This window comes from Danio aesculapii, chromosome 10, assembly GCF_903798145.1.
Source record: "Danio aesculapii chromosome 10, fDanAes4.1, whole genome shotgun sequence".
NCBI classification, from domain to species: Eukaryota; Metazoa; Chordata; class Actinopteri; order Cypriniformes; family Danionidae; genus Danio; species Danio aesculapii.
In genome coordinates, this window is record NC_079444.1 from 25486627 (window position 1) to 25512478 (window position 25852).

At 36.3% G+C, this 25852-nt stretch overlaps 1 protein-coding gene across 1 annotated transcript in view; it reads right to left on the minus strand.

The window, feature by feature from the left end:
• The window catches only part of grik1a (glutamate receptor, ionotropic, kainate 1a), a 96336-nt gene that overhangs the window by 36522 nt on the left and 33962 nt on the right, over positions 1-25852 (minus strand). Inside the window, 6 exon segments of the mRNA XM_056466739.1 lie at positions 3180-3287; positions 16207-16350; positions 17994-18167; positions 20896-20949; positions 21197-21246; positions 21249-21377. Of these exon segments, the coding sequence (XP_056322714.1) occupies positions 3180-3287; positions 16207-16350; positions 17994-18167; positions 20896-20949; positions 21197-21246; positions 21249-21377 (659 nt within the window).

Below are 25852 nucleotides of genomic sequence, written 5' to 3' on the forward strand. Positions count from 1 at the left end.
GAGCGTCCGTTTTACAGTGCTGGATATGGAGCATGCTGATTTAACTGTCATAACTATAACTGGCACACATTATGCGTCTCTGCAAGGCGTTTTGGCAGAAGTGACTGGCATAAGGATTTTTCTGCAGGGAAAGGGAAGCCGATGAAAGGGCAGCGGGTTTGCTGAAGTGAATTTCACACAGGGGAGGAAATCCAAGCTCTCTACAGGTCTTAATCACAAACTCAGGGAATGAAACCAAGACTGGAACAAACCTTTGTCCATAATTTATTGGGTCGTAATGCGCCATCAGCCACTCGCTTTTAGGAAGAATTGAAGAGTCGTGTAGTCAGCATGAGAGCAGCAATTTCAAAACAAATCAACCGGCTAATACATACTTCTGATGTCAGAACGACACAATTAAGGGTCAATTCATTTAACCTCTTAACTGTCACCAGGTGGCACATTTTTTAGTAAAAGTGCACCTATTTTCTGTAGATTTCTGAACTTTTTTTCAAACAAACTATATATCTTAAGTAGAGTCAGAATTATTAGCCCCCCTGTTTATTCCCCCCCCCCCCCCCAATTTCTGTTTAACAGAGAGAAGATTTTTTTTAACACATTTCTAAGCATAATAGTTTTAATAACTCATTTCTAATAACTGATTGTTTTATCTTTGCTATGATGACAGTAAACAATATTTAACTAGATATTATTCAAGACACTTCTATACAGCTTAAAGTGACATTTAAAGGCTTAACTAGGTTAATTAGGTAAACTAGGCAGGTTAGGGTAATTAGGCAAGTTATTATAACGATGGTTTGTTCTGTAGACTATCGAAAAATATTATAGCTTAAAGGGGCTAATAATTTTGACCTTAAAATGGTTATTAAAAAAGTAAAAACTGCTTTTATTTTAGCTGAAATAAAACAAATAAGACTTTCTCCAGAAGAAAAAAATATTCAAAATATTAAAAAAATATCAGACATACTGTGAAAATTTTCTTGCTCTGTTAAACATAATTTGAGAAATATTAAACAAAAAAAAAAAAAAATCAAAAGGGGGCTAATAATTCTGACTTCAACTGTATAAAGTATATAGGGATGCACTGAATTCACAGCTGCAAAGAGAAATATGCTGTGCCGCCCTGTCCATCAGTGTTCAGTGTGCTGGTTTTATTCTCCCTCCAGCCATAACTGGGCAGTGTGAAGCAGCTTTCACATCAGATGCAAAAAACTAAGCACTATGAAACCCATTCATTTCAATGGCGTGCCAATGGGTCTGCTCTGTCTAATGTGCAAGAGCAGCGGAGCACACTGTCGACTTGCTTGGAAATGTGTCGCTGTCAAATTTCAAAATAGCTCAATATTATTCAATATGGATATTCCACTCATGTACAGATGTTATACATACAGTATCTATGCATGTACTGTACCTGCTCACCAAAAAGATAAAGCACTAAAATAACGCACTGACAGGGAATTTCTATGTAGTATACTTGTTCATCCTGTTTGTAATAGTGCTACTGTGCTGTCACTGGTAAAATGACACCTCTCGACTCAACACTGTTAATAAAATGTGATTATTTTATTGATGTTTTATTTTAAGCAGTTTTTTTTTTTGGAGGGGGGGGGGTCTCCTCATCCACCACCAGTGTGCAGCATCCACCTGGATGACGCGACAGCAGCCATATTGCGCCAGACCGCACGCCACACACCAGCTGATTGGTGGAGAGGAGACAGAGTGATGAAGCCAGTTATCATATGGGGATGTTTAAGAGGCCATGATGGACAGAGGCCAGTGGGCAAATTTAGCCAGGATGCCAGGGTTAAACCCCTACTCTTTTTTTTTTGAAGGACATCCTGGGATTTTTAATGACCACAGAAAGTTAGGACCTCGGTTTAACGTCATCAATATTCTGGGGTGTTAAGACTCACACAGACCGCAGGTTGAGCGCTGACTAAAACCACTTCCGGCAGCAACCTAGCTTTCCCATGTGGACTCCCATCCAGGTACTGACCGGGTGCAGCCCTGCTTAGCTTCAGTTACTTTACTCTTAGATTACTCTAGATTATTTCATAAAATAATAAATAATTATTGTGAAGCATTTCCAGTTTCTATTTTGGTTTTCAACCAAGTGCATCCAGAATTTTTTATTTCGGTGCATCCTTTCATACATCATAAATCATTTTCAGGTATGAATTGAATAAAAAATTGAGTGACAGTTAAAGAGGCCATATGAAGAATAGTTCAAACAAAAGCAAAACAATACATATATACAAAATATGACAACTCAAAACATATAAATCATAAATTTGTCTGTAGTAATGCTGTCCAACAGTCTGATGTTGGTCACTAAAAAATGATTGAAGTAAAGTCATGAGAGAGGAGGCAATAGTTGCATTACACTATAAATTTGTTTTGGTTCATGTAATAAATCCTGCCTCAGTTATTTGTAAATTGCTCTGTTTCCAAACCTAAATTAACTAAATAATGCCACTCATTCTGTTACATATCATTCCTCTAATAAAATAAAACGTGACATTATCAGAAATCTGTTTCTGTTGGCTTGAAAAATTGGAAATCTGTATTAGAATCAGACATCTCAATCTCACAAGGAAATATAGCTATTTTTTTCATCTTACCAGAAAAGTGGCCAATTCATACAAATTCAGATGACTTTATTCATGCAATCTTTAAAAGAAGGTTTGCCCACAAACCCCACCCCTAAACATTGTAAAATGTACAAATGAGATCACACAAGCTCATACAAATTAGCCACTTTTTATTTTAATTAGCCACTGGAATCAGTCAGTTTACTTCTGCAATGAAATTTTGTCACAAATTTTATTGTCATGTCCCTCAACTGGAGGTATTTTAATTCAAAATAAAAACAGATTAAATGTATTGTCCCCAAGCATAACAATAAGTGACATTTCAATGCCATTTTAACCACTGAACTAGAAAATCTGATCACCATACCATAAATAAACAAGACCGGTGCACCACTAAAGAGACTCTTTATGGAAAACTATAAGCTTTGTAACTTAAATCTTACACATGCTCATACAAAAACACTAGACAGGCTCATGTGGCCTCTATAAGACACTTGAAGTCCCCAGTCAATGGTGTTTCTGTGTAAACCATAAGAGCAGCAGCAGACGTTGACCGTCTCTCATCAGTGTCCAGCATAGAGGACTCACCTTGGCCGTCCCATCCTCCTTCAGGCTGATGAGGTCTAAGTTGAACTCTTTCCGCAGCCCATCAGTCTTGTTAAGCACTATCCGTCCTGTCAAACCATCCCACTGGGCCTGAGGCACAAAAACATTGTACAATGAGAATGATGCACAACAATGCTTTCACTACCGTGTCTTTCAGTCATTGTGATAATAGAATATCATGCATCCTGAGGGTTTAGTCGTCTGTTGACAAAAAAAAAAAATAAGCCTCAAGAGTTTTAGCGAAACATTTTGCTTGTCAATTATATCTTAGCTGAATGGATTTTGTGGTGATAAATAGCCTGAATAAAAAACTTGGATGATGTGCTTTAGGTTTGGCTAAATGAAAAATAAAACTGTACAGCATATTACATCAAGTCATGCAACTGTTTTTACTGATTAGGCTGTGTTTAAATTTAGCAGATCGAATGTAAGGGAAAACAGAAAATGTAACATCAGTATCACAGTAGCTGCTATTTGTACTGACAATGAAATTATTATTAAATACAAGGGAAAACAGTAAGATTTAAATATGACATACAGGAGTCAAGTAAAAACGTCTCCCTTCTGTAGTTTAATATTTACTATTTTATCATTTACCCAAAGTGATGGACAAATAAGAAGAACAATAGAAACAACTAAATATGATTAATACATCAAAACAAGTACATTCAAAATGTAATTAAGAATTATGAATGTACTTAATAAAAAAATACAGTAAACGCAGTAATAATGCATTGTTATTGTACTTTTAAATAACTTTTTTTTTTTCAAAAATGTTGATTACAAATAGGCTGATACGGTGGCTCAGTGGTTAGCACTGTTGCCTCACAGCAAGAAGAATGCTGGTTCGAGTCCCAGCTGGGTGAGTAGACATTTCTTTGTGGAGTTTGCATGTTCTCCTAGTCTAAAGACATGCTCAATGGGTAAATTGAACAAACACGCTGGATAAGTTAGCATTTTCCCCCTGATGAATAAAGGGACTAGGCCGAAGGAAAATGAATGAATGAATAATTACAAATAAGATTATTTGCAACAATGATGTCTAACTTTAACTATAACTTGAATGTCACTACTGATCCATTCAACGATCAATAAATTAAACATTTTATTCTTTAAAAAATTCTGAATGGAATTTATAACTATTAAACTGCCATCTTATGTTAGCTTTTTTCTTAGGCCAGATTTCATACCAATATTATACAACATCTGCTTTATTTGATTAAAGTTAATGTAACAGCGGTTTCTAGTACTAGTTCATCTGCATGAAGATATTGCAATAACAAATCCAGTATGAGAGGTAGATTTTAGACTATTTTCACGTATCAGCACTTATAATGTATCTAAAAGATAAGTGTTTTTTACCATGCTAAATTTATATTTATTAACAAAGCTCATTTTAATATTCCATTTCTTAAAGAAATAGCCATACTGAAATAGCAATACTGTATTTTGAAGAATGTTGGAAACCAGTGGCAACTGACATCCATAGTTGGAAAACATCATGAAAGTCAATAGGTTTCCATCATTCTTCAAAATATCTTCTTTTCTTTGTGTGTGTTCAACAGAGGAAAGACATTCAAATAGGTTTAAAACAAGTAATAAATGATGACAGAATTTTTCATTTTTGGGTAAACAATCCCTTTAAGAGGTGTCTATCCACTTGTAAGTCTTGACGTATCAGTGATGTATGAAATATTGTTTCCGGGTCCAAGCCGCTACTCATTTGAATTCAGAAAATATTTGTTTATGGGCACTTTTTAGTCATAATCACACATTAAAGTGAATTTTACATTAAATCATGGTGTACACAACAATCTCCTGACTTACTGCATCTCAGATACTGAGGGCCCTATCATACACCCGGCGCGATAAGGCACAAGACGTGTTTGCTCCAACGTGTTGCTATTTTCACACCTAAATTTTCCCGTTTTCTGCCATGTTGTTTAAATAGCAAATCCATTTGCTCCACTTTGTGGACTCATGGGTGTTTCGGTCTAGAAAAGAGGATTAAAAAATTATCACTTGCTACATGAATATAAAAACCACTGCCTCCACGCCTTCTTCATCTCGGGGGGGCTTTTTGTTTAGTTTATTCATAAAAACTTGCTTTTGTATAATGTTATTATTATGATTAGTATTATTTATTATATCCACATTTATATTTGTTTTTATTAAAAACAAGCTTAGAATTGTCCACCTGTCAGGTTTTGGACCAGATGGGGCATAGAACATGTGTTTGGATATACGTTTTTTGAGCACACTTCGTTATTATTTAATTTATTCATTTGCTGAATTTAGAACTGAATTTAGAAATAGTTTTGAAACAAATCTTTGTGCGTAACAAACAAAATTAATTATGTAGGCTAATTTGATGTCTGTGCGTAGCTTACAACACCGTTTCCTTATCCACAAAAGAGAGAAAGTGAAAGTAAAGGCCAATTAAAGAAGGCTCTTTCTTTATCCTCGTGCTGCTGATACTCTGTTTATCTGTTTTCTCGCTAGTGAAGCGTTCAGTTTTTCCACTTACAAAGTGCGCCATGTAAATAGCAAATGTGCCATGGTGTGACTCAACTGACTCTTAAAGGGAATGGGAGATGAGACTCTGATTGGTTTATTCTCAAAACACACCTATAACTCATTAAGAGAATAAGCTCAACCCAGCATGGGCCGAGGCGCAGAGCATATTTTTCCGTCCTTAAAATAGCAAAGTGGATTCGCCCTTAACGCTTTAGCGCCCTGCACATTAGACTTTGCGCCTAGATTGTTAAAATAGAGCCCTAATACTTTAACAATTTATAACAAAACATATCACTTTCTGGCCATCTGATAATAGGCATGGATATATATATTGTGATCGTGATTTTCGAAAGTATTACATTGCTTTGTAAACGTTTATTATTACCATTTGTTGAGTCTCCCCATAGTGTTTGATATGGCGCTTGGACCCGGAAGTTGCTTCACGTGACATCACACTTAATAAGCGGATAGTCTGACTATTTGTTGGATTTGACTTTAGCATAAAATTCATTCATTCATTTTCTTTTCGGCTTAGTCCCTTTATTAATCCAGGGTCGCCACAGTGGAATAAACCACCAACTTATCCAGCACATGTTTTATGCAGCCGATGCCCTTCCAGCCGCAACCCATCTTTGGGAGTTAAAAAAATCATCTTTTTTAATGAACAGGGTTTTACATACTGTTTTTTATTTCAAATCTAATTCAAGCACTTTCAAGGATTTCTGTTTGTTTTTAAGTACTTTCCAGGCCTTGAATCCATCTGTCTGAAATTCAAGTACTTTCAAGAAGCTTGGGAACCCTGAATAAATCATGTCACAACATTTTTTTGTATACTGTTACCTCTAATTACCAATTGAATTAATTAAAAGTTAAACATACTGTATAATCCACACAGAATACAATGCAAACACATTCATGGTTGAACAAAAAATCAAAAGCAACATTTTCTGAATTATTGTCAAGCACTCTTCTCAACACCCTATACTGTAGTCAGGCCTCACTGTTTATTGTTTCCCCCCAAAACACCAGGAACATTAAGCTAGTGTACCGTCATTTCATTTCCCCCAGCTTTTGTTGTACCAGAAGCGAGAGAAAACAATCCCAGAATTCAATCAGCAGAGGCAACTAAGGAAGAGTAATAGCCCTGTTGGAGCCCTCTCTACCTTTGATAAGTGGCTGGCAGATCAGGAAAAACACTTGTGTTCTCAAGGTTGCTGCGTTTCTCTGAGCACGTCTCAAAATAAGAGGCAACGGCTGGCCTTCAACACGTCACCAGCCCTGCTCAGGTGGATACAGCTCACTATTTCCCAGAACACCTGCAGACTTCATACTGACCTCCAAGTGAACCGTTTCCACCTTTGCAGGAAGCTGAAATAATGGAGCCGCTGGAGACGAGTGCTGCATTGCATCCTAATGCCACTTTTTATCTGTTTAAAATGCTTTTGGTTTTAAAAATGACATTGGAAATTTACTGATGTGTCATTAAGTTGACCTCTGGAGCAACGCAGGTGCCTTTGCTCTAGGCCAAAACAGAAAGAGATCATGGAGAAGTTCTTGTGGGGTATGAAATCATAACCTTATGGGTTTTCGATACACATTCATCCACAAGCCTACACCAGCGCTTCTTAGATATAACATACCTGTCTGGGACTTTCAGCATCTCGACAAGATCAAGCCATGTGGGTGGAATACTGGTCTGTTAGCATTGATATACTGTCATCTCCACTGAAATGCAATGGTGGCTAAAAATGACCAGATGACCGGTTACTATAAATGTCTCTGCTTGCTGGGCTGAGGGAAGAAATGCTTACAGCAGTGGGCTACACATAAAAATAAATATATTATTTAAAAAAAAAAATGGAGGGAAAAACATTTGCATAAAATTAATATACTCAAGATTGAAACACTAATGAATCCTGGAATTAATTCTTTAAAATGTCAATTATTAATGATTTATTGCTTTTAAATAGCATTTATTATACTTAGTTGAATTGTTAGTGGTCAAAAATATTATGAATAAAATAATTGTTTATTCATTCATTTTCTTTTTTTGGCTTAGTCCCTTTATTAATCAGTGGTCGCCACAGCGAAATGAACCGCCAACTTATCCAGCATATGTTTTACGCATCAGGTGCCCTTCCAGCCGCAACCCATCACTGGGAAGCACCCATACACTCTCATTCACACTCATACACTACGGCCAATTTAGCTTATTCAATTCACCTATAGCAATAGACTGTGGGGGAGAACATGCAAAACTCCACACAGATATGCCAACTGACCCAGCCGGGGCTCGAACCGGCGACCTTCTTGCTGTGAGGCAATTGTGCTACCCACTGCACCACCGTGATGCCCCATAAAATATAATTATAATTAATATTTTTTAAATTAATATATTCATTCATTTTCCTTCGGCTTAGCACTTTTTTTCAGGGGTCACCACAGCGTAATGAACTGCCAACTACTTCAGCATATGTTTTACGCAGCGGATGCCCTTCCAGCCACAACACACTAGTGGGAATAATCAATATATGTTTTTCTAATATATTGCATTTGTTATTACAATTCACTTTAATTATTAATTGTTTAGCACTTTTTAAACATGAAAGTAAACATTTTAGGATAAAAATAAATTATATAAATCTAATAATTTATATTTAAGATTCTGCACTATTTCTAGACCCCTGATCAACTAAGCAAGTTTTTATTTGGGAAAAATGGAATAAAATGATATCTGAGACACTAAACTTTGTGGAATTTCTTATAAAAATAGTCATTATTTTTATAATTTCTAATAATTAATACAAATAATTTTATTTTTAAACATTAAAAAAAATTGAATGTTTAAAAAAAATTAAATGTGTTTTTTTAATGGGAAAAACTTGATTTAGGATGTTTTAATGACTAAAATAAATAATCAGTGTAATTTCAAAGTTATTGCAACTTTATTGCAACTATTTGCAACTACTTGATTATTGCAACATTTAAATGGCACCTGTTTTAACCCCTTTTCAAGATTTAATATAAAACTTTTGAGTCTCCAGTATGTGTCTGTAAAGTTTAGCTCAAAATACCCATCAGATTATTTATTATACTGTTATGACAGTGTAGCTGTTTTTGTAGCTTGTGCCTTTAATGCGAATGAGCTGGTTCTCCCCGTCCACCGTTCCCACGTGGCTGTCAAAGCCATAGCCTTCACGTAGGTAAACAACACAGTGACAGACAAGAATGAAGCAGATCTCCCTTACTACAGTAAGAACTTTCCCAATGGTTATTTGTTATATTTGTTGTGAAGTTAATTCAAGCCTTTCTGCAACAATGAGTCACACACAATGTTGTTATAAAGTTTGCTCGCGTGCACATACACGTTAATCTTTGAACTGTTTTTGCACGACAAATGTGATAGAATACTCGTTAATATGCTGTATGGACATTCATTATGTTAATACACAAAATAAACCTGATTGAAGTTCACAAACCTGGATTGAAGTGTCTTCTTTTATAAATCTACTGACACTATGTGGCTGTGGTGAATTTTACCATCTTTAATACAAACATGCACTGATTTAAAAATGTTTTAAACCTGAAAAACTCATTCTTGATTACATGTGATGATGATTGATGAACACAGCGAGCTCAACAGGTCTTTTCATCTCAGTTGCTTTGCGCACATTCTGTCTTGTCGATATGATTATACACATTACTACGGAGACATGTTAATATGCGTCTGTCAATCAATTTGGTGGGCGGGGAAACTGCACTCCATGATGGTCAAAGAAATCGAAACATTCTTTTCACCCCAATGCAATTTAATAGGGCACTATAAAGGCTAAAGACCTTAATTCTTTTATTTGCTTTTTGCAGCCTATGGCTATACTTCTCACCAGGTATCTTTTCTAAAACATACAGTATAGTGTAAAAGCATGTTTATTACTAAGAAAACTAAAACAAAATTATATTTTAATTGAACACATCACATCACATAAGGTACACATACAGAACTGTCTATTTAGTATTGTAAAAAGGCAAAGCTGAAAATCTGTGGTTAAAGCGCGGTCAAAAGCTGCTGGCGCATCAACTACCGCCGCCGCTGTGGTATGAATGGCGGCAAAGGGAACAAATTGAAGTAGTGACATCTGTACATCACATTGCGGTGGGCCTATTTTAACATCAGGGAATTAAAAAAAAAGACACTTATTGTCTTTATATCACACCAATATGACAGTGGACACACTATACCTACACACACTTCTGTCCAAACAGCTTACAAAAGTTGATTTTCATCATATGTGCCCTTAAAAAAAAGAGCTCTTCTGTGGATTACTTGATGATGACAACTTATATCTCTTACAGGTTTTGAAATGCAGAAGGTGGTAACGCAAATATGTGAGATCACAAAAATATGTAGTGCCAAAAATAACATAATGATACTTATTTTTCACTTCAACCCTATAATTTTCCCCCAAGCAGGAATAAACACCATGAAAAACCTCCACTACACGTCTAACTACAGCTGAGAGTCTCACATGCGATGCCCTTTCGGCAGAAATCATATGCACTGTAATACAATCAGTGCTCCTTAAATGAAGTGTAAAAACATTTCTCCCCTTCGCCTGCTAAAGTACAGGAGCGGTATAATTTGAAATTATATGGCACATAACCCATTCTGTAGGTTATTTCCTAATAAAAGCCGAACCAAAACAGCACTGATCAGCATCTCCTGCCCAGCGGGTCGACATAAACAAATACTACATTTATACTCGTTCAGCCTGCTGTCACAGTTGATTAGCGGCGCTGAAATACACATTATAGTACTTAAGTGAGTGAAAATGACGTAAATAGACAGGACAAGCAAGAACACAAGTAAACGAAATGAATAGGGCTTTTTTTTCATCCTGGCAATCTTTTTAAAACACTCCAGAATTTCAATGTCTACAGCACATTGAGGTAATTTTGCACCCGACAACATTTCATACATTAGGCATTCTCTAGCTTGGTGTCTGTGCTAGAGAGCCCCTTACAGCATAGTGTTTTATGGCTTTAATGGTGTTGTAATACAGAGTTTATGGGTCGTTAAAATGGAGCATCTGGACTCATTAGTGTCGTGTCTCGGTGTTGGCATGTATAGAAACTAACTCCGAGCTCGCTCAACTCAAAACAAGCCTAATTAGACACTTACACACACTTGAAGTCGAAGTGCATCATTTTTCAGATGCTCTGAATTTTCTCTCCATTCCCAGCTTGCCATGCGGAAATGAGTGATGCCTTTCAAAGGTTCATTTCCCTCAAAAAGTGTAAACACTGTGGCTCTGTGCCATTTTTAAAGCAGTTCTGTCTAATTGAGCATCCTGTTCTTGCCGACAACAGCAACACTGGCTCAACCCACAGGTTTGAGGCTAAAGCTGTATATTCTTTATGAAAGCGAAAATTGTTCTAGAAACATGTTTGATAACAGTAGCTACACGTTTGCGGTTTCATTTGACGATGCTAACAGAAGTCTGTTTCAACGATCTAGGTGCAAAGTCTAAAGTGCATGGTGCAAAAGCATTAAGGGCATGTCCAAATCCACTTTTGCTATTTTGAGGACAGAAAAGATCTGCGCCGCAGGCCATGCTCTAACAGGGTTGTGCTTATTCTCTTAATGAGTTTTGGGTTTGATTTGAGCATAACGTGCATTAAACCAATCAGAGTCTCATCTCACATTACCTTTAAGAGTCAGTTGCGTCATTTGCTATTTACATGACAGACTTTGTAACTGGAAAAACTGAATGGAAAAACTGAACGCTTCACTAGTGAGAAAACAGTTTAACAGACCATCTGCACGAGGATAAAGACTAAGGCTCCTCCATTCGGCCTCTTTACTTTACTCCTTTACTTTCGTATATAAGGAAATGGTGTTGTACGCACTCCACTGAAGACATCCATTAGCCTACATATTTAATTTCGTTTGTCAAGCGCAAAGAAGTGAGGTCAAGAACCTGATTATATCCAAACACACATCCTATTCTTATGCTCATACGGTGATGCATACGTCTCCAAAAACTGACAGATGGACAAATCTAAACTTGTTTTAAGCAAATATAAATATGCATATAATAAATAATACTGCTAATAATATGTCATGAATAAACTAAAAAAAGCCCCCCGGACAACAATGTGCCTTAACACACCTTATTTATAGACCAACACACCCATGAGTCCACAAAGTGGTGCAAATAGATTTGCTATTTAAACAAAGTGATGCAAAACATGAAAATTAGGGTTGCGTTGGTCTGAAAATAGCAACAAATCACGCCAAACATGCCTCGTTGTGCCAGGTGTATGATAGGGCCCACAGTGCGACATTCATTTCTGGAGGTGCTCAGGTTTGATTACTTACATACACTTACATACAGTCAAAATTATTATCCCTTCTAAATCTTTTACAAATACTTCCCCAATTTTGTTCAATGGAGAGTGTTTTTATACGCATTTTTAAGATAGTAATTTTACTAACTATATTTTATAAACTCATTTATTTTGTTTTTGCAATGGTGATAGTAAATAATATGTTTCTACTTATTTTGCTAGATACAAGTATTCAACTTAAAGTGCTATTTAAAGACTTAACTAGGTTATGTTTACTAGGCAAGTTAGGATAATTAGGAAATTTCTTAGACAAAAGTGGTTTGTTCTGTAGACAATCTGAAAAAAATATCTTAAGGAGGCTATTATTATTCACCTTAAATTGTTTAAAAAAATGTAAAACTGATTTTATTCGTCAAATAAAAAAAAATAAAACTTTCCCCAGAAGAAATAAGTATTATAAGTATTATTGAAAAGAATAAAAGTTTTACAGGAGGTCTAATAATTTTGACTTCAACTGAATGTATTAAAAAAAATCCCGGAGAAGATTGCAGAGATAGTTAGCAGGTTATGAATAGCTTTTTACGTGATAAGTAAAACTGAATCTGGTATTTAATCATTTGAAGTTTACGAAGAAGCTTTTGTGATACACCACTGAGAAGGGAAAAGACGAGACTAGACAAGTACGAGATGTAACTAGCGAATTTACAGGAACAGCTTGTACTATTAGCTGTAAGAGACAGTGAAAGGCAATTAATACTATGATACTACTCTGTCCGTATCCAGACTGTTAAAAGGATAGTTCACCCAAACATATGTATTTACTCACCCTCAAGTGGTTATAAAACTTTCTGAGTTTCTTCTTTTGAACACAAAAGAAGAAACTTTAAATAAAGCTGAAAACCTGTAACCACTGACCTGCATAGTAGAAAAAATACTAAGGAAGTCAATGGCTACAGATTTCACAATATCTTCTTTTGTCTTCAAAAAAAGAAAGAAACACAAACAGGTTTGGAACAAGTCAAGGGAGAGTAAATAATGAGAGAAATTGAAATTTTGGGTGAACTTCCCATTGATCTGATGGAAAGGGTGAGCTAACAGAATTGTTGATAGTCAGATTGTTAATTCAGTACCCATTATTAGGATCTCAGTTTCATCCATTCATTAATTTTCCTTCTGCTTAATCCCTTTATTCATCAGGGGTCGCCACAGCGGAACGAACCGCCAACTTATCAGCATCTGTTTTACACAGTGCCCTTCCAGCACACAAAAACACTACAGCTAATTTAGTTTATTCAATTCACCTATACCGCATGTTTTTGAACTGTGGGGGAAACTGGAGCACCCGGAGGAAACCCATGCAAACACAGCAAGAACATGCAAACTCCGCACAGAAATGCCGACTGACCCAGCGGGGACTCAAGCCAGTGACCTTCTTCCTGCGAGGCGACAGTGCTAAACACTGAGCCAGCGTGTCACCCTGGATCTCAGTTTCTTCATACTTAACTTCAACAAAATTGCAGGTACAGTCAACCATGATTTAATTTTAAAAGAGCAAAGCCAAAGAGAAGAGGGTAGTAATGTTGTAGGCTTTGAAGACAGACAGTTTTAACAAAATGTTTGAACAGTTTGACCTAAAGAATATAAATGCTTAAAAAGACAGAAAAGAGCCCGAAACTGATGAACACCATGAGTTATGTGAGAAATCTAAAATCAAAAACCTTAAAGAAATTAACCTGATAAATAAAATCTAAAGAGGAAATAGAGGGTAAATAGGAAATACCATGGATTTCAATGGTCTCTCAATTAAAATATTGTCCAAAACAGCGTTGCATAGTACAATATTATAGGCAGACTGAAAACGTTCAAACAAGTTATTAAGCCTTTATCTGACAAGCAGTTTTTAATTTCAGAAAAAAAGTGTCAAATTTACCTTAAAATCGTATATTAATACTTTTTAAATTAATACAGGCTAACATGCACAGACTATTTTCTATTGTTCCTGTTCTGTTGAGTTTAGGGCTTTCACAGAGGCATTCCTAAAAGCTAATAGCAGCTTTAAGTCTTGTACCTTTTTGTTGTCTGCTACTGGCACCCTGTGATCATGATGCAAACTGAGTGCAGAGGACTCAGGGTTCCAGTTCAAATACACATGAAAACTCAAGCATGCAAATAAATTCACCCTCTGCACCACTAAGCCACACCATGGTGCCCCTTCTCTAATGCACTGTGGCACTTTTCCTTTAAAAACAGCCATGAAGCTCCATTTCTAAAGCTTGCAACACTCAGACTGCCGAGACACTATGCAAGTGGAACTGAAAGCATATCTAAAAAGGATGTTGAAAAAACTATTCGGAACAAACTTTTGTTCCCTTAGACAACCATTTTGAGCTCTCATGGGCATCCCATTTTGTGTTGTCAGAGTGGATGAACATGCACCCCCACACTCCGACATGAAGGAGGAGTGTTATGACCCCTCAGTTCAAAAGCAATGAGAGCATCCAACAGTGATCTGGAACTTAAAAAGATCAAAACGCAGTGGAAGCAGAATCCATGTTTTTCATCTACAAATATATTTTTATGTAACCTGTGGGTCAAAATCGGAAGAAAACATCTAAAGTGTTGAAGTCTAAAAGTGTTTGATAAATTTTCCAACGTGTCAAGCAGCATTCTAAAAAAATGACAGAATTTATAGTGGAGATCAAATTGATTGAACCTGTTTTATTGAACACTTTATTTGTATTTACTTTTGTAATAATGAAATAATAAATCAAACAGTAATATGTAATATTCCTCAAAACAAAAGCCCTTTATTTTGTGGAAAAACTTGTGTGTTTAAAATTAAAATGAGCGCAGCAATGATTGTAGCACAAAGAAAGTTTACAACTTAACTGTTGGAAGGTTGTAGCAGTCAAAAATGAAAGAAAATATAGAGAGCCTTGCTTTGAATGACTACAGAACATCACTAATCTCTCACACTGCACTGTTGTGGTCTTGATCCGTTCTTCAGCCTCCACAGTTTGGTGACTGTTTCTTAACTATAACTTTGTCACCAAAGTGTGTCAGTACTCTGGGCTGCCTTTTCATTATGTCAATGTTTTCAGTTTTAATTTTGCTGTGTGACAGTGCTCATTTTCCTGCATGAAAATTGCTGGCTGGTTGGATGATGAACAGGGAAGGAACTGCATGTTGCTGAAGAAGCTTTTGATAAGTGAAGTTTATTCATAAACAAATTTTAAGAGGATCACGTGCTTATTATTGTTCACTGTAGCTTAAGATTGATTTACCAATAAGACGATTCCTAACTCACTATAAAAAACCAGAGTTTCTTATCTCAATATCTTTGTCTTAAAGAATCAACTTCCCCTACTCCCCCTCCTTTTCGATGAGCGACACGGGGGCCCAGTGATTGGCACTGTTGCCTCACAGCAAGAATATCTCTGGTTAAAGTCCTTACAAAAAAACAGTTGACATTTCTGTGCAGAGTTTGCTCGTTTTCACCGTGCCAAACAAGCTTTAGTATCAATCATCAGCTAAGTGTGAACTCTTGAAGAATTTGGTTAATATGTTTCTGCCATATAGCTCTAGAAGAGGCCAAACTCCTGCTCCAAACATCCCCCATACCATGACATGTCTTCCTCCACATTTCTGTAGACACTTCTGTCTGTACCCACTTTTTGGTTAGCATTTCCCCAATTTAAAGATGAACAAACAAGGGATTGACTGCATACAAAAAAAGGAAGCTGCCACCACACATTTGTTTTGTGTTAATCTGATTATTAAAGTTGTTAAAATGTTCATTGGTTTCAACCTCCTTTTTACCTTGAATTGTGAGTTTTACACCGTTTTTTATACTGTGTTTCTGAATATATGCAACTCCTGAAATATGGTTAAAGGCTTATAAATTCATATAGGACTAAGCCATGACATCAGAATTTAGGAAATTGTAGTTCCTTAATTTTGATCTCAACTGTAAATTTTCAAGGTGAATATTTAAACATTTAAATGTAATGAATGGAGATATTAACTGTGAAAATATTTCACAAATAAACTGTCAGCACCTCATCACTATTCCTCACAGACATAATCTAGTCTACAAATCAAATCAATCAAATGTGTTTTGCTACATAAAGCACAATATCCTCACCTCTTTAAACAAGTTCATGAAGCGCGGGCCGTACCTCCAGGGTTTGTGTCTGTGGCACTGCAGGGAGCTCACTGTCATCTGTGTGGCCCGCTGAGATGCCACAGCAACCATGAACACTGCGTCATACATGAGCGCAGCCGCTGTCTGTGGAGAAAAGATGATTTTACACACAAAACATACTCTTGGTATAAACAAATTCCACATTAATGCATTACACACAGAAGGTGTTTTTGTTTACCAATCCACAATACATTATGTAATGCCATTTAAGTTTAATTTAACCGAGAACTGAGCCCCTCCCTGGTCCCCTGCCACACATACCTTATGTTTTTCTGAATGCTATTCAGTGCTAGAATGTGACCTGGATGGTAAAAATAGATTTGAATAAATCTCCCGATGCTTTCTGCTTTAAGCCCTTCATGCATGTCTAATAAGTCTGAGTGTGCTAGCAGTATCTACAGTGCCTTCTGGAGGAAGGGTAGATTAGTCAACAGCGGTGAGACTTAATCCTGGTTATTCTAATTGTGAACGAAGGTCATGGGAGAAGTTAAAAACTGGTTTTAGTTATGTGAATGAGGATTTTGATCAGTGTGACTGTGCATTTACACTGCCAGTGTTTGGAACCGATGTGACTGAATCGACCTATTCATGCAATTATAAAGGATCAGTATGAACAAATAACTGAAGATTAAGACACTTTTCTATTTTTGCATTCAATGGTATGACTTGATTACAGCAAATGTAACCTAAAGGCAAAAGATAAATGATAAACAGAAAAGGGCCTAAAACAGAGCCCTGAGGTGCACACTATTTATGCGAGTTATAATACTTTTAATTTGAACAAACTGCAACCCAGGCTCATTTTGAAAACGTACCGCTTTATATATTTTTAGAGAATGTGAAATACGTCCCAGGAGCTATGTTTTTTTTGCAGGTTTTGTTTTCACAAATCCACCAGAGGCCGATGTGTATGCTTTTTGAGATCTCAAATTTCTCTTGATAATGCCATCCCTGTCTGCTGTTCTTGAGTGAATCCACCAGAGGCCGCTGTCAAGTGACTGACTGACTGACCAATCAACTGACGCACCCTCTTCCTTCCCTAAACCCAACCAATAGTGTTTTCAAAAGCACAGATTGAACCGTCCACCCACTTCCCTAGACCCAACTGACAGTTTCAAAGGCAATCCAGAAAAAGAAAAGCCCTTGCCAGATTTTTACCACATTTTCAGATTTTACCACATTCTCACCCTGTTATTTACTTATTTTATTTTTTGGATTCTGTTTTTTTCTGTTCTTCACCAGACTCGAACCCCGTCGTCATGGTCAACTACTCTCTGCGTCTCACATCCGCCAACCTACATGGCAAGCTAACTGGACAAAAGGAAACTGGACAGGAAAGCCGCCCATACAGAGGTAAGTGGTCAGCTAGTAAGCGCGAAAAGGAATGGCATCTAACCGCTCCATAGCATTCATTTTAAAGATGAAATGCATCCATACAAACTTCTGGCTACATAATTCGCAATCTCCAGAAATGTATATAGGGCTACGTTTTCAGAATGAGCCTATGTTGACAAACTGAGTTTAAACCTAATAAATAAGATCTAAACCAGGCAAAGGAATACTAATAAATTCCAAACTCTCCAATAAAATAATGCAAAAAGAATGATTACTGACAAAAGTTCTGAATCAGCAGCCATAAATAGTTTTTGCATTAAGTGAATAAGTAAATTTTTATAAATATTGTACTCAAAATATGGACTACAGCATGACAGCAGGCCGATCCTCACAGTCATGATGCCGCTCATCAATCCGCTCTCAGGTTTAGGGGGTGCCAGCTGGCGCTCCATGGACCACTTCTGGATCACAGAAGCCACATACGAATCATCAAGATTCAGGAGGCGGAAGGCAGTCATGTTGACTCCACTGTAGCGGTACGGCTCAAGATCCAAAGCAAATAGATCCTGCAAGGCAATAAGAGTTTGTATAGATTTAGCCTTAAGAGCTTTGCAAAACCTGCATGATATATATATATATATATATATATAGAGAGAGAGAGAGAGAGAGAGAGAGAGAGAGAGAGAGAGAGAGAGAGAGAGAGAGAGAGAGAGAGAGAGAGAGAGAGAGAGAGAGAGAGAGAGAGAGAGAGAGAGAGAGAGAGAGAGAGAGAGAGAGAGAGAGAGAGAGAGAGAGAGAGAGAGAGATTCTTCATGGTTTCTACACAGTAAAAGATGAAAAGTTTGGTTGTGCAGCCTTAAACCCCTGTTTATGAGATCACAAATCAAGACTGAAAAAATTCTACAGCACGTTGACTTGGAATTTCATTTAATAAAAGTAGAATTTACAGAATTTAACAAGTGATTTCTTGACAAAATGAATGTGTTTGTTTATGTGTAGATCAGTGAAATGATTAATTGTGATTAATTGCATCCAAATTTTTGTATTTAAATATTATAAGTGTGTGATTATTTATGATGTGTTATATATGTTATATAATACAAAAATAATATTATAAATATACAGTTGAATTATTATCCCCCCTTTGATTTTTTTTTTCTCTCTTTTTAAGAGTTCACACTTAGCTGATGATTGATTATAAAGCTTGTTTGGCATGCTGTCCCTGGAGAGAGCCCTGTGCTCATAAGTTTCTCGAGCCCGGGGCTCCCTCTCGTTTGCAAGGCGAGAGGGGAGTTTGAGCTCAGGTAGATCTTGAGAACTCCCCTGCTGTAGTAGCTAATGAACAGATAGTGATTGCTCTTAAGAGATAACTGCTTACTATGAGCACGTCTATGGTGCCGATTTGGATTAGTCAATTAACTTTAAGTTGCATGTTTTTGGACGGTGGGAGGAAACCGTGGAACCCGGGGGAAACCCAAGCGAGCATGAGGAAAACTTGCAAACTCAGCACAGAAACGACGGCTGGCTTGGCAAGGACTAGAACCAGTGACGTTCTTGCTGTGAGGCAACAGTGCTAACCACTGGGCCACCGTGCCACCCATCTAGGAAAGGAGGAGGAGTAGGGGTGGAAGGGGGGGATTCTTCAAAACGAAGATGGCTGTTATATGGAACTTAGGGTATTTATAGTGACTTAGGAACGGTCAGATTGGTGAATCATAAATTGGATAATGCAGGACCAGCTGCAAGCTAATAATGGGGCTATGGGGCTAATATTTCCGACCTCAACTCTATAAAAGACATTTATAACCCATAAAGATTTTATGCTAGAGCTGCAAGATATTTAAACAATTTGACATTGCAATACTTTTATTTCACCAGATGACCTAAATAGCTCTATTTAGAAAATATTTCATTAATTCATTAAAAGATTGAGTGAGATGATTTTTTGGGAAGTGAAACATAAATATATTTTTATGTAATTTATTATATACATACTGTATAATAAACAAATTACATAAATAAACAAATTTGAGCAAATATATAAGCGAATTAAACTGTGGTTTTTGGTTTTCTGGGAAGAGTCTAACAGTATTTGGTTGCAGAAATTGAATGATCAAATGTAAAATAACATTGCAAAGTCTTCATCATATTAATTAATTAATTAATTAATTCGTTCATTTTCTTTTCTGCTTAGTCCCTTTATTAATCTGAGTTCGCCACAGCGGAATGAACCACCAACTTATCCAGCATATGTTTAATGCAGCAAATGCCCTTCCAGGTGCAACCCATCACTGGGAAATATCCATACACACTCAATCACACACATACACTACGGACAATTTAGTTTACCCAATTCACCTATAGCACGTCTTTGGAAACAGGGAAACGGGAGCACCCGGAGGAAACCTACGCGAACACAGAGAGAACATGCAAACTCCACACAGAAATGCCAACTGACCCAGCCGAGGCTCGAACCAGCAACCTTCTTGTTGTGAGGCTATTGTGCTATCATATAAATTATTTAATAAAATAAATCTTTATTAAACTTCGCAATTAAAATGCTTCAAACTCTCTTAAAATACTCAAATATTCACAGGCCTTAAAACACATGCAGATGACAAACTTTCACTCTATCATGGTTAAATTCTGCAGTGTCTCCTGTGCTTTGACCTGTGGTTTCTGATCAACTATAATCCCAACTCAACATTGCATGTATTGCAATTGTGGACAAACACATTGCGATATCGATGCTAAAACGATATATTGTGCAGCCCTATTTTTTTGCTCTCGGAGGAAGCATTCATTTGTTCATAAATAAAGGAAAACTTGAATTATCATGAATTATGATTATAGTTTACAATAACTGATTTCAACTTTAGTATATTTTAAAATGTAATTTATTCATGTCATTCCTCATTATTCATTTCGAAAAGACAAATGCCCCTTTATTATAGCCACAGCAGACTCAAGAAACTCGAAACTGCTTTTCAACCTTTTCCAACATTACAATTGTCTGCCACCATTTCAGTTTGATTTGTCAATGAGAATGTCAGAATACAATTCGTGATATTTAACACCCATGGAGTGCTGCCAAACATAAATTAGGATGAACATTGTACAGTCTGGCATGAAAAACAATTGTTGCCCAGGGCGCATAAGGTTTTCCTGTCAATGGGGTCATACCATACGATCTAACAAGCACCAATTACGAAATTACAGAAAAAGAAGCCTGCTCATCATCTAATGTTATGAAAAGCCCTGATTAATAGCAAGCAGAGAGCTTTTCAGACTCACCAATGTAGTGAAGAAGAAATGATAGTACTCCGTCATCATGCCCATTGACATCAGCTGCAAGAGACAAACACAACAAACCATATTTTGGAAAGAATCCGGAAGAGAAAGAAAGGGCTGAGTGTGAATTAAGTCAGTTTCAGCAGAATTCAGAAATAAAGGCAGCATGGCACACTACTGTATTACATTTATCTGCTTTAAAGTACAACTCTGAAATCCCGATGGCTCTCAGCACGCAAGAGCACTTCACTCTCATTTTCAATCCATTTCAAACTGAGTTCAGGAAAAGTTCAGAACGCCGAACCTGTTTGAGAAGCTCGGCGGCTACTTGGTAGGAGCAGTCGAAGATGACGTAAACTCCTTCTCTTTCTTCATCTCCTTCAGAAGGGGGCGACTGTCGCCTCCTCCCGACGGCAGCTGGCGGATACGGATCTTCAAGTTGTTTTTAGATGGAGCTTTGATCAGTTCCTGCATACGCATTAAACCTTGAAACGGCAGAACACAAAAGAGCGATAGAAGGTAGGGAGCAATGGAAGAGAAACAAACTCATCATGAGCCGCAGTAATTACACTTTTGATTTCCCCAGTGTGATAGCAGATGTTTACGGGGACCATAAATTGGGACTCATCTATTCCGTTGATACATAACAATCAGATTCTTTTTTTCTTTCCAGCTTCTCTTTAATCAAAGCACTCAGTCTATAGTGGTGAAAAACGATGCGCTCAACTGAAGCAGGTCAAAACGTTATCTAAAAGTCAAACAGACCTGACAAAGGCATTAGTGAGTAAGAGTCACTCAGTATTATTAGATAATAATGTTCACCTATGATACTTTCACAAAAGTATGATTGGAGACAGCTCTAAATCGCTCTAATAATTCCATCAGACCTGAGAATAGCAGTGAAGGCTGAACAAATCCAGAAATATCCTTTTAAAAAGTAGCATGGTGAAAGCCTAATGGCTCCGTCTATGCTGGATCAAAAGACCAGAGGGCTGTGGGTTTCAGACATCCACAAAGCAACATGATGCAATGGCCTCCGAAAAAAACACAATCACAACCGCTGTTGGGCAGTAATGCCTTACTATAGTGAGTATTTTTAAAAGCTAATTATTGTTAAGATTTCAGCAACAATGTTACTGTGACTATTATAAATCAGCTCATTACGCATTATTTTTGTTGCCTCAGCTCCTGCTGATCTGAAACCCAACAATAAAATCATTATTCATTTTCATATCAAAAAGCTTATATTTAGAAGCATCTGGTTCAAAACATGGACATTTTGCTTTACGGAAACAACTGTTGTGAAATGTAATTTGAGGCAAACTTTGGCATCACGGCTTGCCCATCAATATCCTTTTGATTCCAATATATTATATACAATACATGACAAAAGTATTGTTGCCTATCCAAGTTTTAGGAACAACAAATAATAACATGACTTCTAGCTGATCATTTGGTATCAGAAGGGGCTTTTTTGAAAGGCAAAGGCCTCTAGATTCTCTTTATTTTACCAAAAAAAAAAATATGATCATGCCTTGATTTTTAATTATTTGATTAGAACAGTAAGGTCTGAATTTGCTTAACCGAAATATGTACAGTTTAGAATATCAAGTCATGGTGCAGTGGAAAAAGAATTATTATTGTGCATGAGCTTGAACGACTGCATCTATTCATCTCTGCAATGGCTCAAATATCTAAATAATAAAGTCATCTAGAATAGCAAAGAAAGCGTTCAAGCAGGACTCCCAGAGTTCATCAAGATTCTTTTAATTCATCTTCAACGCCTCCTCCTTTATCTTACCCCTAACATTCTTAATAATGTTCATGTCTGGTGACTGGGCTGGCCAATCCTAGAGCACCTTGACCTTCTTTGCTTTCAGGATCTTTGATGTGGAGGGTGAAGTTTCAGGAGCGCTATCCTGCTGAAGAATTTGCCCTCTCCTGTGATTTGTAATGTAACGGGCTGCACAAATGTCTTGATACCTCAGGCTGTTCATGTTGCCATCCACTCTGCAGATTTCTTGCATACACCCACACTGAATGTACAGTATTCCTAAGCCATGATTTTTCCTTCACCAAACTTGTCTGATTTCTGTGGGAATCTTAGGTCCATGTGCGTTCCAATAGATCTTCTGCAGTATTTGTCATGATCAGGATGCTGTTCAACAGATGATTCATCTGAAAAATCTACCTTCTGCCTCTTTTCCAAATAATCAACTAGGAGTCAAGTTATTATTTGTTGCTCTTACAACTGGGATCAACGACCAGACTTTTGTCAGGTAGTTTAGTTATCTAAAGGTTTTCTAGAAAACAAAGCTAAACATTTTCTAACAGCCTTATGTGAATTCTATTGTATTTCATGATACATGTTGTCAATTACACTAGCAGGAGACCTATATTTATAATAGTTTGAGAGTAATATTACACTTTTACTTAAAACTCCATAGTGGTTTGGAGTACTTCCAACTGCAATCTAATGTGGATTTTGGCTATATGATAAGGCAGAAATATGTAGTTTGTAGCATGTTATTTACAGTTCACAGTACAATATTTTTACTTCACTACTGTACTTATTTTTTATGTATTGTTTGAACATTTAGATACTTTCTTTAATGTCCATTATTTGCCAAGATAACACATTTCTGAATGTAATATTTTATAGTTTATTTTAATTAACAGCCTTAATTAACAATCACAACATTGCTTTAAATGAGCAGCCGCTGCATTAAAGAGGCTCGATCACCAATCAGTCAATCAAATGTAACATTTGCACATTAAAATGTGACAACACTGTGAATAAATACTGATTGTTTAAGACACTAATTTCCTCCTTATTAACTCATCAATTACTATAGTACATTAACAACCAGACAAGCTCAGATTCAGATGTTCATCTATCAAGTTTAGGGGTCCCTGTACACTGAAAAAAGTGTTGCATGCAAAACTGTTGCAAACAATTTATTTGTGTTGAATTTAAACAAACAAATTAAACTGAGCATTATTCAACTTAATTTGTTTGTTTAAATTCAACACAAATAAATTGTTTACAACCACTTAACGTAAAAAAAAATTGAGTAAATCCAAGGAATCATCTTTGAATAATTTTTTTCAGTGTACTCTTCAATGAGAGTCACAAAGCTACAATAAACTTCAATTCGATTTTTTGGGTTACACTACGTATATTTTAAGGTGACATGGTTACATTGTAACTATTCATTTAAATAACTTATTAACAACATATTATTAACATGTAATTACTATGTGGTTGAGGTTAAAATGTGAGTTAAGTTCAGGGTCAGTTACATGTAATTGTGCATGGAACATGTGTAACTTACCCATTTTTGTTTTTCTAAATATTATATGGCGGTATAAACTACTAGGGCTGCACAATATTGGAAAAAAACTGACATTGCAATTTTTTGTTTTTCTGCTGTATACTGTATATTACGATATGAATATAAGTTACCCAGATGACTTGCATTTCGAAATAATAGTAATTTTGTAAAAAAAAATATTTTTAAAACTTTTATATCATCGGCTTGCAATGATTTTGTAGGTCAGTGAATCTGCGTGAAATATAATAAACAAATTGTATGCATAAATATATAGAATGAAGCAAAAATAAATAAATAAATGAAATAATGTTTCATGTTTTTCTGGAGAGCCTAACTGGATCATCAAGGGGCCTTCTGCGCCTACTGGTAGGCTCAGAAGGCTGTTATCATCCATCCACATGGTTAATCAGCTATACTAATAGAGAAGATTCCAGATCCAGATCTGTTTGTACATTACTGTGAAGGTTGGGTTTAGGGTAGGGGTAGATGTTAATAAAATACAATTAACAGGAAAAATGTATACATTTTATATTTTATAATTTAAATAATTCTTGTTAACCTCCAGGCAACAGCCGTATGTGATCTATAGCTGATTAACCATGTGGATGGATGATAACAGCCATCTGAGCCAACCAGCCATATGTATCAGCTGATAACGGCCATTTAATCGAGTGATAACATTTGAATCGGATGACCAGATTCAGGTACAGAAATGTAATGATCAGATGTAAATAAGTTACACTGTATAATCTTTTTTTGTATAAAAAAAAATAATACAATTAATCTTTGTTAAAGCAACAAATTTGTTTGAAAATACACAGTTACAAGTCTTAAAAACAGAATTGATTGAAAAAATAAATAAATAAAATAAAAAAAATAAATAAATCACTCTATTAAAGTTAAACTTCACAAATGACGACACAATGTTTTGAATTGGTCAACTATAATCCCAACTCAACATTGCAGATTCTGCGACTGTTCCTGATGCACACATTGTGATATCAATGTTGAAACGACCATATAAACCATAATTAATAAACCATAATTTATGTTACATATTCATTCATACATTTTCCTTCGACTTAGTCCCTGATTTATCAGGGATCGCCACAGCAGAATGAACCGCCAACAATTCCAGCATATGTTTTACATAGCAGATGCCCTTCCAGCCACTGGGGAACACTTATACACTCTCACATTCACACACGCACTCATACATTATGGCCAATTTTGTTCACCCAATTCACTTATAGCGAATGTCTTTGGACATACATCACATATCCTTAACATAAATTTAGATAACATAAATAAACTTTCCAACTAGTACAGTTTGTTTCTGACATGAACATAACTATACACAAAATCCTCAAATCCTACCACTGTCGTTTCCTAGCAAAAGCAGTGAACAATTGGCAGATGATGCAAACATATTGTGATACAGAATGAATTGAACACGAATTCCAACCAGGCAATCGAACCTAGTGTCAAAGCATTCTAACACATTGTCCATTTCGTACAGCCTTCTAACCATTTAATAATTAATGTGGCTTTAATAATTAATTCTAAAATTCAGTAACCAAACTTCAAAGGCCTCTAAATTGGATTACAGAATAAAAACTCTATAT